Source organism: Amblyomma maculatum, chromosome 4, assembly GCF_055883805.1.
Source record: "Amblyomma maculatum isolate TAMU_Amacu chromosome 4, ASM5588380v1, whole genome shotgun sequence".
Classification (NCBI taxonomy): domain Eukaryota; kingdom Metazoa; phylum Arthropoda; class Arachnida; order Ixodida; family Ixodidae; genus Amblyomma; species Amblyomma maculatum.
In genome coordinates, this window is record NC_139347.1 from 59878733 (window position 1) to 59893061 (window position 14329).

Below are 14329 nucleotides of genomic sequence, written 5' to 3' on the forward strand. Positions count from 1 at the left end.
TTCCCCTTAATCGAAAAGCAGATGAAGCAGGTGGGATTTAATCCTGATGAGAAAAAGCCCAGAAAGGTTTGAAGGCTGTGCATAGGAACCTCCTATATGAAATGAAATATGGAACTGGTTCGGTTAAATTTATTAACAAAAAAACAACCCTCTACCAGCAATAAAAACAAAAAAATCTATAATTTAGAATCTTTATCTTTCAATTCGTCGAAGTTGTTATACCAAGGACAAAGTGGTGGCTAAGAGGGCTTACATTAACAATTAAAAAAACTGCAGTCACACGAGCAATTCTTGGTTGAATGTGCTACAATTTCGCTGCTGACCTGCACAGTTTCCAGGAATAATTGACGTATCCCTAAGTTACTGTTATACTGCATCAGGATAACAGAAAAGGCAGAAAAAAAAAGAACACTGCTACTGGTCTTTAGAAGAACAAGAAACCCACAGATGCTATTGATCATTTGAGTCACAAAGTGATTTGCATATATGTGACAAAATATCGGTATCCCTAAATTTACAAGATGCCCATAACATGCACATTTGCACAGCATGCATGAGCAAGCAAAGCACTGAAAAGGGTGAGTCATAAATTATTATTCAGGTGGTAGGTAACACATGCTTACAACCTGGGTGCTCAGGAGATAACAAAAAAGCAGGGATAAAAAGGACATCGCGTCAATACCCCAATTTTTGACGTCCAAGAAAGAGACCATAAACACATGACCAATCCATACTATATTTCTTGATCACAAGTTCCCTAAACTGTTAGTGTATTTGTAGTGATGTGGAATAAGTAGAAAAAGACTGTTACAACACAAACATACCTGCATGGAATAAATGCGACAGGTAGCCTTCCTCAGTGACTGCTGGATAGCAAACCGCATACTCTCAAGGTCATGCCGCTGAAGCACAAATTGCATGACTGGTCGCTGGACGGTCAGGTCCGTGGCACAAGCTTCTGGCTCTACTGACACCAACTTGGTAAGGGCTGCTGACGGCTGGCACAGTATAGATGACATACCTGCAACATTTGTTCTCTCATGTGCGTGTGCAACAAAGGAACACCGGAACACTGGCCTTGTGCTATAGCGTAGTTGGGATGCTAGTGCAGGCCAGGAATGATTGACTGAAAACGTGAATCCCAAACAAAGACTGAACTTTATTTCACCAGATGACCACCAGTTACCCCCCTGCTGCGCTCCCTCCCCCCTCGCGTGCTCCCCACTCTCTCGCGCCGCCGCCTCTGAAGCTCTGGTCACGAGCGGAGTGTGAATGTAGGTCACTGCAATTGAGCCAGTAGTTGTTGCATGGGACAACTGCAAAAAACTGTTCTAAATGAATGCCACTTCGGATGACCAGCTGAGCTGGTTTTAGCGCTGCTTGAGCAGAGATAGACAAACAGGCCTAACGACACTGTTGGCTGGATTCCTCTCTATTCCAGAATCGAAGCTTGGATTGCATAGTCACTGACAGCAGTGCTTTCTTGCAACTAGACAGGCAGACTTAGGAAGCTTTGCTGTTACCATTTTGGAGAAATGTCGGTTTTACAAAGAGGTGGTTGCACATTGTCACAATGGCCGTCCATAATAAGGGCCCAAAAACTAGGCTAAATGGTAACAGCTGATTTTTACACTGTGTGTCGTGATGACAAAAATTAAAATGTGGCAGCTGATAGTACTTGAAAGTTCACATTTCATCCATGCTGTGCCTTTCTCGTTCAAATCAGCATCTGTCAACACAGTGCACAGTGCAGAAATCAGTGGCCGAGCTTAAGGAGCGAGGTATCATTTTGGCGCAAGCGAAGATGTCTCACCATATAATATTAACAAAAACTTAAAGCCGATTTGCAGAGTTAATCAAATGTAAAGTAAGTGCACTAGCACTGCCTACCCGTTATACTTGAATTTTTACATTTTGCAGCAGAGCTAGGAAGTGCACTTAAGGCGGGTGCTCGTTAAGGAGCAGAGGTGAACACAAGCTGCTTCACAATGCGGCGAGTGGAGTGGAGCCGAGGTTTAGGGTGCACTGCACATACACGCCTGCTGTCCGTGAAGGCTGAGGGGTGACTGACACGAGGAGAGGGAGAGAGGGCAAAAATGAAGGTGCACGAGCGACATGGTGGCTCAGTCTGAAGTAACATGCACTTGTGCAACACTACTAGGTGATGGCCACAAGAGCCGCAACTATGATATGCACCACTTTCTCATTGTTTGCAGCTGTGCAGGTGGTCTGTCTATGCATAGGCTAACCAGCATGATGCACACTTTGCTGCCTTTCCATTCGCACTTCAAGATTACAGACAGAAAGAGAAAAAGCAGCTCCAGAGAGACATTGGTGAAATCCACGATTGCGGCTAGTACTGCTACATACTATAAAAAACAAAAAACCCACTTCAGTGGCTGATTCCACTAAAAACTAAGCGCAGCCCCTATAACTCTTTCAAGGTCTAAGCCAAAGCCACATCATACAGCTTTTAGGCAAGCTTTAATGCCCTTCCGCACTTATTCGGGATGCACCTCGCCCAAAACGTTCGCAGGCAACCCCGAAATCAAAATCTGAAGCACCATGTTTAGATAACCTATGTACTAGTAGAGCCAGCAATCAAGGGCTTTGCAGAGATGTGTCGTCTACAGTAATGCGAGGAGCAGTGAAGACCCGCTGCAGCCATCTGTACAGGTCCTGTTCCCTGTGAATGTGGTTGAACCACATGCAGCTCGCCATGTTCACAGAAGCGCTACTGTCGCTGACCGCTGCTCGAGCTCCGATTCCGAATTATACAGGAACCCAATCCCCCGACAACGTTTGTTGCTGCGCCCGCTTCCCAAGCTTGTCTCGAGCAGCGCTATCCAGCCTAGGTGCTCAACCCGAGTGGTGCCCATTTGCAATGCATTTTCAAGCAGCTATTGTGCCTGACTGCCTGACATGAATTCCAGGTGGCCACATGAATGTGACACATCAGCCAGCACGACACCAAAAATGCATGCTTGCGCAGCCCGAATGAAAAAAGTTTGTCGGCAGTGTGCACTGCAAGAGGTTCAAACACTTTAACACATTTCGTGCACATTAACGGTGGATCAGCACAACAGGCATTTTCAAAATCAAGACAATTTTTTAAACGCATAGGGACGTTGCATGAAAAAATAAAAGAGCATGTTAAAACTCTGCCAAATTCATTGAAGCTGTGTCGACCCACCGAAAATTGGGGGATTCGGCCTACATGCAGAGACGAGGTATCTGTAGAGCGCGAGACCTATTTATATGACTTCCGACAAGTCGCATTTGTGACTGTGTTGTGCCAGCTGTAGAAACCATGCAAAGCAAGCCGTTCCAGAAACATTGATTGCTTGAGACAAATATTTAAGATTTCAAAAATATTCACACAAGTCAACTATCCCATAAAGGTCTTATGAAGTTAAACAGAGTAAAGTTATGGGCCAGTTGGTTCGACATGTTGAAGAAGGAAATGAACTGCGAATTCACTCAAGGAGTAGGGCATAGAAGTGCACAGTACTGTCTGCTTCTCTTACCGTCCATTTTTACGTCGTAAGCCTTGTGCAAATTTGTGGTTAATTTCCATCTTCAGCATTTCTTATAAAGCAAGGCTTGAACTTAAAATGATTAAGGTTCACAACCTCTGCCACAAGTTTGCAATGTCTCACCACTCTTCGTTGTTCCCACACTTCCTTCTAGAAAGAGGAGAATGGCGCTAGTGCTACTTCATGTGCTTCCCTTAAGACGGAAAAAGCTGGCTACATAAACTACTCTCCAGCAGTAAAGAATAGAGAGGAGCTAGCCCTTACCTTCACTCCCACTGCTGTTGTTCCTTTTACGAGGAACGACCACGGCACGTGCCTCCTGGATGGCTATTTCTGCTAGGTCCTTCTCTGTCCAGTCCAGGTGTGTTAGTCCTACAGAAACAGACCGATGGAACACTCTGCCCCCAGCCTTCGTCCCCACCGTAGGACACAGTCCAGCCTCGTCCCCTCTTTCAGCTGCAAAGTTGTCTTCAACTGCCTCGTTTCCATTGAGGGCAGCCACCAATTCAGCGTCCGCCTCGGCAGTTTGCGAGCTCGACGTGCCCGGCTCAGAGGGCACAAGGTCCTCCCCAGAAAACAGTGCATCCGCAGAGAGGCCCAGCATGCTGAAATACTGAATGGGACCAGCCGCTGCAAACTGGTTGGATGGTAGCAATGTCTCCCCTTCAGCCAAGCTCGGTAGCCCGCTGCGCCGAGATCTCATCCCAGAGCTGGACAGCTCCAGCAAAAACATGGCATTGCTTTTCATGTTGTGGTGGATTGTGTCTTGAGCAGAAGGGGTGACTCTTGCTGCTGCGGAAATAGAACCACTGCGGTGACGGCCTCCCCCAAGTGAAGAGCGCTGTCCACCACCACCTGCCTGGCACAACTTTTCACGACACCGGTCACACAGAAGGTGTGAACTGCCACTCGATGGACCGCTGTCACCGCAGCTGCCAGTCCAACTGTTGCAAAGAAGGCCATTGAAGTTCTTTGTGGCGGCAACATCACCACATCCAGGATGGGGCTGCCTGATCTGGTACGGAGATGCTGGCATGAAAGAAAGTCCGCAGAGCTCGCACACAGCTTCTTTCTCCCCGACAGCTGTTTGGCTGTTCACCACTGCTGACCGGTAGCCACGCTTTTTCTTAGTCTTACGTCGCTCAGAACCTCTAACAAATGCTTGCCCAAGGCGCTGGAATGTTTTGTTGGTGGAGAAAAGACTCGGAAGGACCACTTGCTCCTTGATGGCCTGTTTGCACACACTAGTCACCTGATCCCAGAGCAAGACAAGAAAACGGAGGGCCCGAGGCAAATCCACAGTCACGTCTTCTTGAACGGAGCCTCCTTCTTGTGTGACCTGGTCAGAAGTTGTGGCTGGGGCAAATGCTCTCTTTGATTTGATATTTTCATTCAATGGCTCATTGGACTGCAGTGTCTCTAGTTGCTGCAGCTGCAACAAGCTTGGGGAGGTGACCTCAACGGAGTGCCGGAAACGAGCTTTCTGCTCCTTTGTTGGGGCTGCAGTTGGCACGGTTCTCTTGGTGATACTCTTTCGAAGGTCTGGATTGAATTTCAGGTACGAGGCACAGGCCATGGCGTCATGAACAACTCCCTCGTGCCAAAGGAAAGCACAAAAGACCGCCCTAAGACACTCTGCCACAGAAGGAGACAGACCCTGCCGGAAAGGTTCTGTAGCAGCAGGCCGTTCCGTATGTTCCGAGTGGATGCGCTCTCTCTTACCCCGAAGCACGTGCCTCGTTCCACTTGCGCTGCTTCGTTCCCTGCGTGACATTTTGGGAGAAATACGTGGACTTTCTTCACGGCTTGAGTTACTGCCAATGCTGAAGTGACCCTTCATGCTAGCAGTAGTCACTCCTTCCGGACTGGTCTGAGTTCCCGTCTGAGTAAATGACTTCAACGACGAAGTTGGTGAAAGGCTCTCCTTGAAGAAAAAAAAAAAAGAAGAAGAAAATAGCCAGGCTCAATGTCTGCTCAACAAGAAACAAAAACTAGTGCTAAAGATTTAAGACGTCACTACCTTTTTTGGTGTGCCAGGGGTGCTCAGAGGACTGTCTGTGGTACGTTGTGTAATACAGCCAATGCAGCCTGTTGCTGAAGTGTCACGAAGTTCCCGAAAAAAGCTGCCCAAGTGAGAGCTGACACTGCTTTCACTGCAGGAAGAAACGCAAAGCAAAAAATGTCACCAAACAATCAAACAACTTGCCCCATTAGCCTCTTCAGCCTTCTTTATGATACTTTCCACATTATGAACATCTCTCTCTCTCATACACACACACACACAAGAAAAGAAAAACTAGGGAAGGACAAATGGCAAACTTTGACAATGATACTGAAATTTTAGAAACAGCACATGCCTCTGAACTGATGCCCTCCGTGGAGATGAGATGGTATGTTTGGAGAAGGACCCCGATTCACTCAGGCTCCCTTGTGATGGAGTGGCGCTTCTCACTGTTTCAGCCTGGGTTTGAGACCCCGGGTGGCCAAGCGCATTTTCAGACACCCCAAGAACAGAGTCCGAGTATGAACAGGGGACCACCACACCAGGAATGGGAACTGGGCTTGATGTTGCTGGCTTAGAGTTTGCGGATGACCGCCGCCGCCGAACTGGTGGTGTCGCTGGTGGCGTTCCTGGTGGTGTGATGCCATTGCCGTTGGCTCGGCTTTCTCCTATAGCACGAACCAGGTCCCTCACAGATACCCCACGGAGCTCAGGTGGAATTGCTCGCGGAAGAGGTGGCGATGAGTCGGCACTTGTTCGTCTGTGAGAGGTTGGTTGGGTGGATCCTCCCGCAACAGAACCACTGGAAGTGGGAGCCTCAGACCGCTCAGATGCTGGCCCGGTGTGCTCAGAATCTGCTAGAGCATTGGTAGAAGTAGATGGTGTTGATGCTGAAACATATATGTATATAAAAGACAAACTCTGAGTAATATGTAGTCACTTGCTGCTTTCTTTTACTAACATCAATAAGGCATGAAAAAAATCCATAACATTGAGATCTCATGTTCCAGGCCAAGTAATCTAACTATTAATAGCTCCTTTCCCTGCAAGCTAATATTTGAACAGCATCAAGCATAATTCACACATAACACAAGAGCTAAAGCGTGCCTATCATCGCCGCTTGAAGCCGAATGCTTGTATTATGCCGAGCCTGAATTAAGAGCAATCTGTTTAATGCAATAATTGTTATAAGATTCCATTGTATTGACTGATACTAATGTTGCAAAAAAATTCCACATAACTTTGCGCTGCCGACAAAAAAAAGCTCAAAAGCAACCACCAAAGTAGATGCTCCTGACAAGAGGCCACATCAGGTACTAATGCTACAATACACAGCATACCCTGAAATTTGTAGCATTCTTAATGCATTAAAGTTTGGGGTGCCTCTGTATTTATTGTAATCAAGTTCAATGTTCGCAGATGTTTCTTTTTTCTATCTGTGACTTGGTGCTGCCACATACAGTACTTTCTATTATGATCAAGTGATAACCAGAAGATACAGAGAAGAAAGGAAAGTTAGGTTCGGTTTGGTTAGTGGTTTAACGTCCCAAAGTGACTCAGGCTATGACAGACACCGTAGCGGAGGGCTCCAGAAATTTCGACCACCTGTGGCTCCTTAATGTGCACTGACATCGCACAGCAAAAGGGCACCTAGCTTTAGGTCACCACAGAAAAGCAACTGCTGTGGCCAGAATGCGATCCCACTACTTTGGACACAGTAGTCAAGCGCCCTAACCACTGCATCACCACAGGGGGCAAACGGAAAGTTAGGTGAGCTGGTTTATACTTCACATATTTCTAACAAATATAGTTGCAACAAAAGTCTGTTGAAACAGACATCTGTTTTATATTTGACATATTTCTAAAAAATATAATTACAACAAAGTTCAACAGATGTCTGTTGAAACAGACAGTTTCATAGATGGCTGATGAAAAGAGGCAAGAGAATACACTGATCTTATCTCACCTTTATCTTTACACCAATGCCTTATGCACTGTTGCAATTATGTCAAGCTATCTAACATAAATTAAGTTTGGTGAGGCGTGGAAACTTTAGGTTTACCTGGAGATCCAAATACAAAAGGACTGGCTGATCCAGATGAACCGCCTTCAGGGTCTGAGGTACCACTGCCAAAGGTAAACAGGCCTAAACAGAGAAACGAAATTAAGTAGAGGGTACACAAGGCTGGAAGAAACACTACAATTATTAACATTTAGCTAAGATTTAAATTACAGCTCCATAAGGATGCTTGTTGCTAATGGCAGACAAGGAACAAAATACCATTGCACAAGGTTTTATTTCTGGAGCCTTGCAGAAGGTGAGAAACAGATAAATTACGTACCTAGTGTGATGTAACATATTATAAGTGAATGTACTAAAACACATAGTTATGTGCAGCACGAAGGACTGCATGCATTACGACTAACTTGAAATTTTTAGTAAAAAAACAAAACAAAACAAAAACACCGCCATGGTAAACTCATGCTTTGAGTAACGAGACAGGAGCGCTGTCACAGTTGACTTGCAGCCTTACCTTGCACTGCACCAGCACTTCCAGGTGCTGCTCTGTCAGCACCCATAGAGGCAGGTGCGCAGAAATTGTAGCCACGTGAGCGTGCGCTCGTTGACGATGCTGCTGCCCCTTTAGGACACCTGTGAAGTGACTGAACTGGTTACTCAAGAGATTCACCCCACCTTTACTCATAAGAGCTTACCCTGAGCAGAAGGAAGAGGCACAAATGCAGTGGTTCTGCTAATCAAACATACAGCTTTACATATTCTAACAAGTTCACAATTGAATAGCTGTGTTTCTAAGTTTACTAAATCCTATGGACAACACTAAGAAGGGCGAACACAACAGCCATGTTTCACTGGCCTCAGTGTCGTTCTCTACTGTTACTTCTGCAGAATTATTAACTACTGCTGAACACCAGCAACAAAAAGCAAAAATGATAATGCCAAGGCCGCAAATCCTTCAGTGTTGTGCAAGCAGCGCCACTGAGAGCTTGTGGTTCTGAACTTGCAGTGTGTACCGGCCACATGCAGAAGGATTCAGTATGAGCATTTGCATCTAGCCTTTCCCTCTGTTGTCTGTTCAGCATTGTTTTAAATATGGGGTTTCACATTCTTGACTCCGCTCTGCTGTCTTCATATTTTGTGATAGTCGCCCACAGAGACTGTAAAATAGTACTCCTTGAGACCTTCCACACTTTTACGTCACTAACGACAGCTGTGTGGATTTGCCAGCGACGGCACCATGAGTACTTCACGTTCGTGCAATTTTCCGGATTAAAAAAGCACCGATCTTGGCAAAGAAAGAATTACCTATTTGCTATCATGGGACACTAACTAACCTATCAGCTTAACCTGACTTACCATTTCCTTTAAGTGCCCCTTCAAGGCAGTTAGCACAAGATACCACTTATTCTCAAAACTAAGTTTCACAACAGATGAGGTCAAGAAACCACAACAACAAACTGCTGTGCAGCCCAGACCTGTGGCCACATGCCCCAGCCGAGTCGTCATCGCTGTCGCCCGACTGCATCACTTCCGACTCATGGTGCAGGTAAAGCACCTCGGGCATGACATGTGCCCCCGTCCGAGCCAGCGTCCATGCCTCACCCTCTGTGCTGAAGCAATGCCTCTGCATGCTCTCCTGATCTAGTCGCAGCCATACACCCTCAACATTGGACACCTGCAATAGCGTAAAACCACCATTGTAGTCGATGTAATGGCAAATGAGGAAAGAACACAGTTTAGCAGAAGTGCTGGTTACTTGGCACATGCCAGCATGATGTCTCTGTGATGAATGTGGACCATGAGAGGTGCCACAGTGAAAGGCTCTAAAAATTTTTCAACCGGGGTTCTTGAATGTGAACTGACATCTGACAGTGCACAAATGTTTTTGCACTATGCATCTATTAACAAAATGCAGCTGCTTTGGCTACCTTGGCATCAGCAAGTCAAACAACACAGCAGCCCAGAAAATTACATAAATGCCATAACCACTGAAAACCTTGATATTACCAGGACGGTAATAAAGACGGTAAGAAAATTGACGATGCGGTTTCTTTCCTTAAAGGGACCATGAAACGCTTAAAATGTTAAAAATGGCGCTCCAGAAAAAAAAAGAAAAAGAAAGTGCCCAGCGTAGAATTTCTCCCTCCCACACCACCCACACATTCACCAGTCTCTGCCTTTCCCTTCTCTTCTATGCTTGCATAGCTTTCAACCTTGTCTCGTATCTTCCTCAGCCACCGGCTTCTGCAGTTCCTTGACCTCTTGAAATTGTGTGCAACAACAGCCTGAATGACCCGAGTCGTTCGCGAGCGCATGCATACAGGTGGCCAGGCTGCTGTCGACATCGGTGGCTGCCGCGGAGAAGCACTTCCCTTCATATCCCTGTCCCACAGACCGCAAATTAGTGTATACTCCTGCCGGGCACGGCTTTCCAAAAGCCAAGCCATGCTTCCTTTCTTCTCTCGCACTGCCTATCAGTCTCCCGTGTCTGTAGCTTTGGTCTGCAGCTTTGGTACAGTCTTCCGTGGTTTGATCAACGGCGGCCGGTCTCCTCATGGAGTTGGCACAATAGCCAGCAATGGCTTTGCACCAATGCTAGCAGATGAGCGTGCGAGTTGCACATGTGCAAACATGCCATCGTCATTTCTAGCCAGAAAAAGCACTTTCAAGACAGTCGGCGAGAGGCATCTTTTGTGGTACGTAACGAATGGAATGTACACATACCATCGGTGTGAGCGTGGATAGATCACTTCAAGAGATCGCTACAAAGTTTGAGCGTCGGATTATAAGTGAGCAAGACTTACTCGAGGGTAGTGTTGCATTTTTTGAAATTCTTTCGCACATTGTTTAAGAAGTTCATGCATCACATGCATGTGTACGCATCGTCCGAGCCAGAATTGATGGTGCAAAACATCAGCAAAGCAGCTCAGCACACGCAGTTCGGCAGCGCAAGGTGTCACCGATGTTCGCAGCTACACGTAAGAATCACACACAGAAGAGAGCACGTGAATGGCTACGCTAGAGAGGCAGCGGAGGAGCTTTGCCGAAAAACTTTTCCAGTGTAGCAATGAGGTCGCCAACTGTTCGCGCACAGAAGCTTGTTATATGAAACGTATTGCCGGATGAAGCAGATGTGTTTCCAGAGGGTTCGTGTCAATGCGGTGTGATACAGTCAGCAAAACTATGCGAACATGCTGCTGACGGACACAGCTAACTGACCAGCTTTTTTGCTGTGATGCGATCATCAATATAGAAATTTAAGAAAACATCACATATATCAAACATCGTATTGCTATTTGCAATACAGTACAGGGATAAGATTACGCTAAAAATGAATCTACTGTTTTGCTGGCCTATTCCAAAACAATGTCCACCGTGGCTTCGATGCCAAACAAACAAGGCCTAGCGACTACCAAGGGACAGCGCACGGCCAGTGTGCCGTCGTCCGCAGCGCTCTCAGATGGCATCTCTGCGGTAAACTCCTGGCATTTGGTGCTGCATGTAACTGGTGCGAATTTGTGTGCTTTCGTGATGCAGCTGATGGCACACTTTTTTTGACACACATTATGACAACATGCTGTACAAAAGACTGATGCTGCAAAGACTGGACTTGCCGCGCCGTCGATCGGTACTCGAAGGTTGATGCCGCCTAAAACTTGATCTTAAGCAGAAGTGTACATTCAGCACGATGTTAAAAATGGGCCAACTCGCACGCTTTTCATACTCAGGCCCCAATGCGCACTTTTAGCACACAGAAAGTTAAAGATTGGCCCTGACAAAACTGCCAAAAATCGTTTGGATCACAGTAATTTTATCTGATGAACACCTGTACGATGAATGCCTGCATGTGAGGTGAAACTGAAGTAAGAATGCCATTTTTTCTTGGTTTTGTCAAGTGCTTCAATTACAGCACACTAATGGGAAGGCCCTCTTCCAAAAGGGAAAATCCCTCTTCCTAAAACGGCCATGTAGCGATTTGAGGATGCTTTGCTGCACAGTTATGATATTTGAAAATTTCGACTATTCACACACCCCTAGTAACTTCCGAGTAATCGAGAATTTCGAATATCAGTTTTTCGAATATGAATCGAATAAAATAATTTTAAGGCACAATTTTAAATTATTCAGTTTAAAGTTTTATTATCCTGCTTCACAAGAAAGACTTCTAAAATAATAAAGGTCAATAAAAAACAACTGAACATAAAAATCAAAAGGCCTTAATGCATACTCACTATTGATTAGAGGTAAGAATTTTTGTCTCACTCAAATGACAATCCATCAGATATTCTGAACTCTCGATAGTTAGGTACGCAAACATTATATATAAAGAAAAATAAAAGCCGCTGTCTATGTTTCTAGAGATATATACTCTCAAAGCAAAAGAAGACTTGGGGTACTTGAAAAAATTTCAAAAGATACAAAGAGGGTCCCTCACTTCTTCTGTAGCAATGATAGTGTTGCCCATGACCAGCATGCCGACAGGTGGCGCCTTCAAGTTTGGTTTGCTTCGAATGTTGTGCCCAGAGGCTCCACAACGAACCACTTGATACATTCCAGGACCTGCGGTTGTAACAGAAAAAATTTCAATTAGACGTAGAGAATTCAACATCACTCCCAGCCTGCTCCTCCACCTCCATCCCCCAGGCGCTGATACCCCCTCTCCAGCGACGTGCTTTCATGGTCACCCTCTCAGCTTGCGGCCATTCCCCCCCCCCCCCTTTCCACCCCGCCCTGCCCTCTGGTACACAAGTTTCCTCACACCCTCCACCATATCAAATTCCAGAAGAAATGTGTCGCTCAGCATGTCATGACTATGCTGTATCTAGACCCTTCCTAGCACAACATAATTCTCTGGGTTGTCACTACTCACCGATCAAATCACAGTAAAACCTTAATTCGGCTCCCATTAATTCAGATAATGCAGACCTTGCGAAGCTCACTTATTTGAATGGCCCGTAACTACTATACTATGGCCGTAACTACTGTGGAAGTGAGGAATCGATTTCAAGAATTAGGTCTAGAAGACAAAGAGCCCGAAGAGATGTGGACTGATGTTCGTGATATAATACAAGAAGTTGCTACTAAGGTAGTTCCAAAGCAAAAAAAATGCAAGAAAGCAAACTGGTTATCTGAAGAGGCTTTGCAAATAGCTGAGGAAAGGAGGATGGCAAAAGTTATGGGGGAAAGAGAAAGATACAAGGTTCTCAATGCGGATTTTCAGAAAATAGCAAGGAGAGATAAGAATGCCTTCCTGAACATACAGTGCCAAGCAGTTGAGGACAACAGCCAATTAAGGAACACAAGAGCTCTATATAAGACAATCAAAGATATCAAAGGAAGCTTCTGTGCTAAGATGGGCGTGATAAAGGACAAACGAGGCAAGGACCTCACTAAAGCCGCGGAGATAAAGAAGAGGTGGCAGGAATACACAGAAGAACTGTACAAGAAGGACCCGAATGTGCAAACCCAACATAAGACGGTTGTGATCACTGATCTCGAGCCGGGCATCCTGAAGAGTGAAGCTGAATGGGCCTTAGCCAGCCTTGCTAAGAACAAAGCTAGCGGAATTGATGGCATTCCAGCTGAGTTGCTTCAAAACCTCAACCATGACGCTGTTAACATTCTGCATACATTATGTCAGAAGATTTGGACAACCCTGCAGTGGCCACAGGATTGGAGGAGGTCAGTTTACATCCCCATTCCAAAGAAAGGCAGTACCAAAGATTGTTCCAACTACCGTACGATCGCGCTTATTTCGCATGCTAGCAAGGTGATGTTGAAAATCCTCCAAGGTAGGCTGCAGCAGTATGTGGATCGGGAGCTTCCGGACGTGCAAGCTGGGTTTCGCAAGGGCAGAGGAACTAGAGACCAAGTTGCCAACCTTCGCTGGATCATGGAAAAAGCAAGAGAGTTCCAGAAACCCATCTACTTCTGCTTTATTGATTATGAGAAAGCGTTTGACTGCGTAGATCACAGCAGATTGTGGCAAGCTCTCCAAGAGATGGGAGTTCCAATTCACCTCATCTGTCTCCTCAGGAACCTGTATGAAGGGCAAGAGGCCACAGTCAGAACTGGGCATGGTCTTACTGATTGGTTTCCAATTGAGAAAGGAGTGAGGCAAGGCTGCATACTGTCGCCCTGCCTATTTAACCTATATGCAGAGTGCATCATGAGGAAGGCTGGTCTGGACGAGTGTTCAGCTGGAGTGAAGATTGCTGGAAAACGTATCAACAACCTTAGATATGCGGATGATACCACTTTAATGGCAGAAAGTGAAGCGGAACTCAAGAGACTTCTGATGCGCGTACAAGAAGAGAGTGAGAAGTTTGGGCTTAAACTGAACATTAAAAAGACAAAGATCATGGCGTCTTGCCCTATCAAGTCCTGGAGCATCAAGGGACAAGAAGTGGAAGCTGTGACAGATTTTCTCTTCTTGGGCTCCAAGATTACCTCGGAAGGAGACTGCAGCCATGAAATTAGGAGACGCCTGCTTCTGGGAAAGAGAGCAATGGTTAGCCTTGACCGCCTAGTAAAGAGCAGAGACATTAGTCTGCCAACCAAGATCCGTATAACTCGTGCTATGGTCTTTCCAGTTGTGATGTATGGATGCGAGAGTTGGACTGTGAAAAAGGCTGACCGCCGAAGAATTGACGCGTTTGAATTGTGGTGCTGGCGAAGACTCTTGAAAGTTCCTTGGACTGCCAGAAGATCAAATCAGTCAATATTGTCGACCATAAACCCTGACTGCTCTTTGGAGGGTCAAATTCTAAA

At 45.9% G+C, this 14329-nt stretch overlaps 1 protein-coding gene across 4 annotated transcripts in view; it reads right to left on the bottom strand.

The window, feature by feature from the left end:
* Positions 1-14329, bottom strand: part of hiw (MYC binding protein highwire) — a 155797-nt gene that overhangs the window by 40969 nt on the left and 100499 nt on the right. For 3 of the 4 annotated variants that reach the window (XM_084601663.1, XM_084601661.1, XM_084601660.1), the window contains 8 exons: positions 11994-12118; positions 9034-9233; positions 8073-8191; positions 7601-7684; positions 5894-6428; positions 5557-5689; positions 3801-5460; positions 825-1021 (listed from right to left, as the gene is read on the bottom strand). In XM_084601663.1, the coding sequence (XP_084457789.1) occupies positions 825-1021; positions 3801-5460; positions 5557-5689; positions 5894-6428; positions 7601-7684; positions 8073-8191; positions 9034-9233; positions 11994-12118 (3053 nt within the window). The remainder of the gene's footprint in view (positions 1-824; positions 1022-3800; positions 5461-5556; positions 5690-5893; positions 6429-7600; positions 7685-8072; positions 8192-9033; positions 9234-11993; positions 12119-14329) is intronic. The other variant, XM_084601662.1, reaches the window with a different exon arrangement.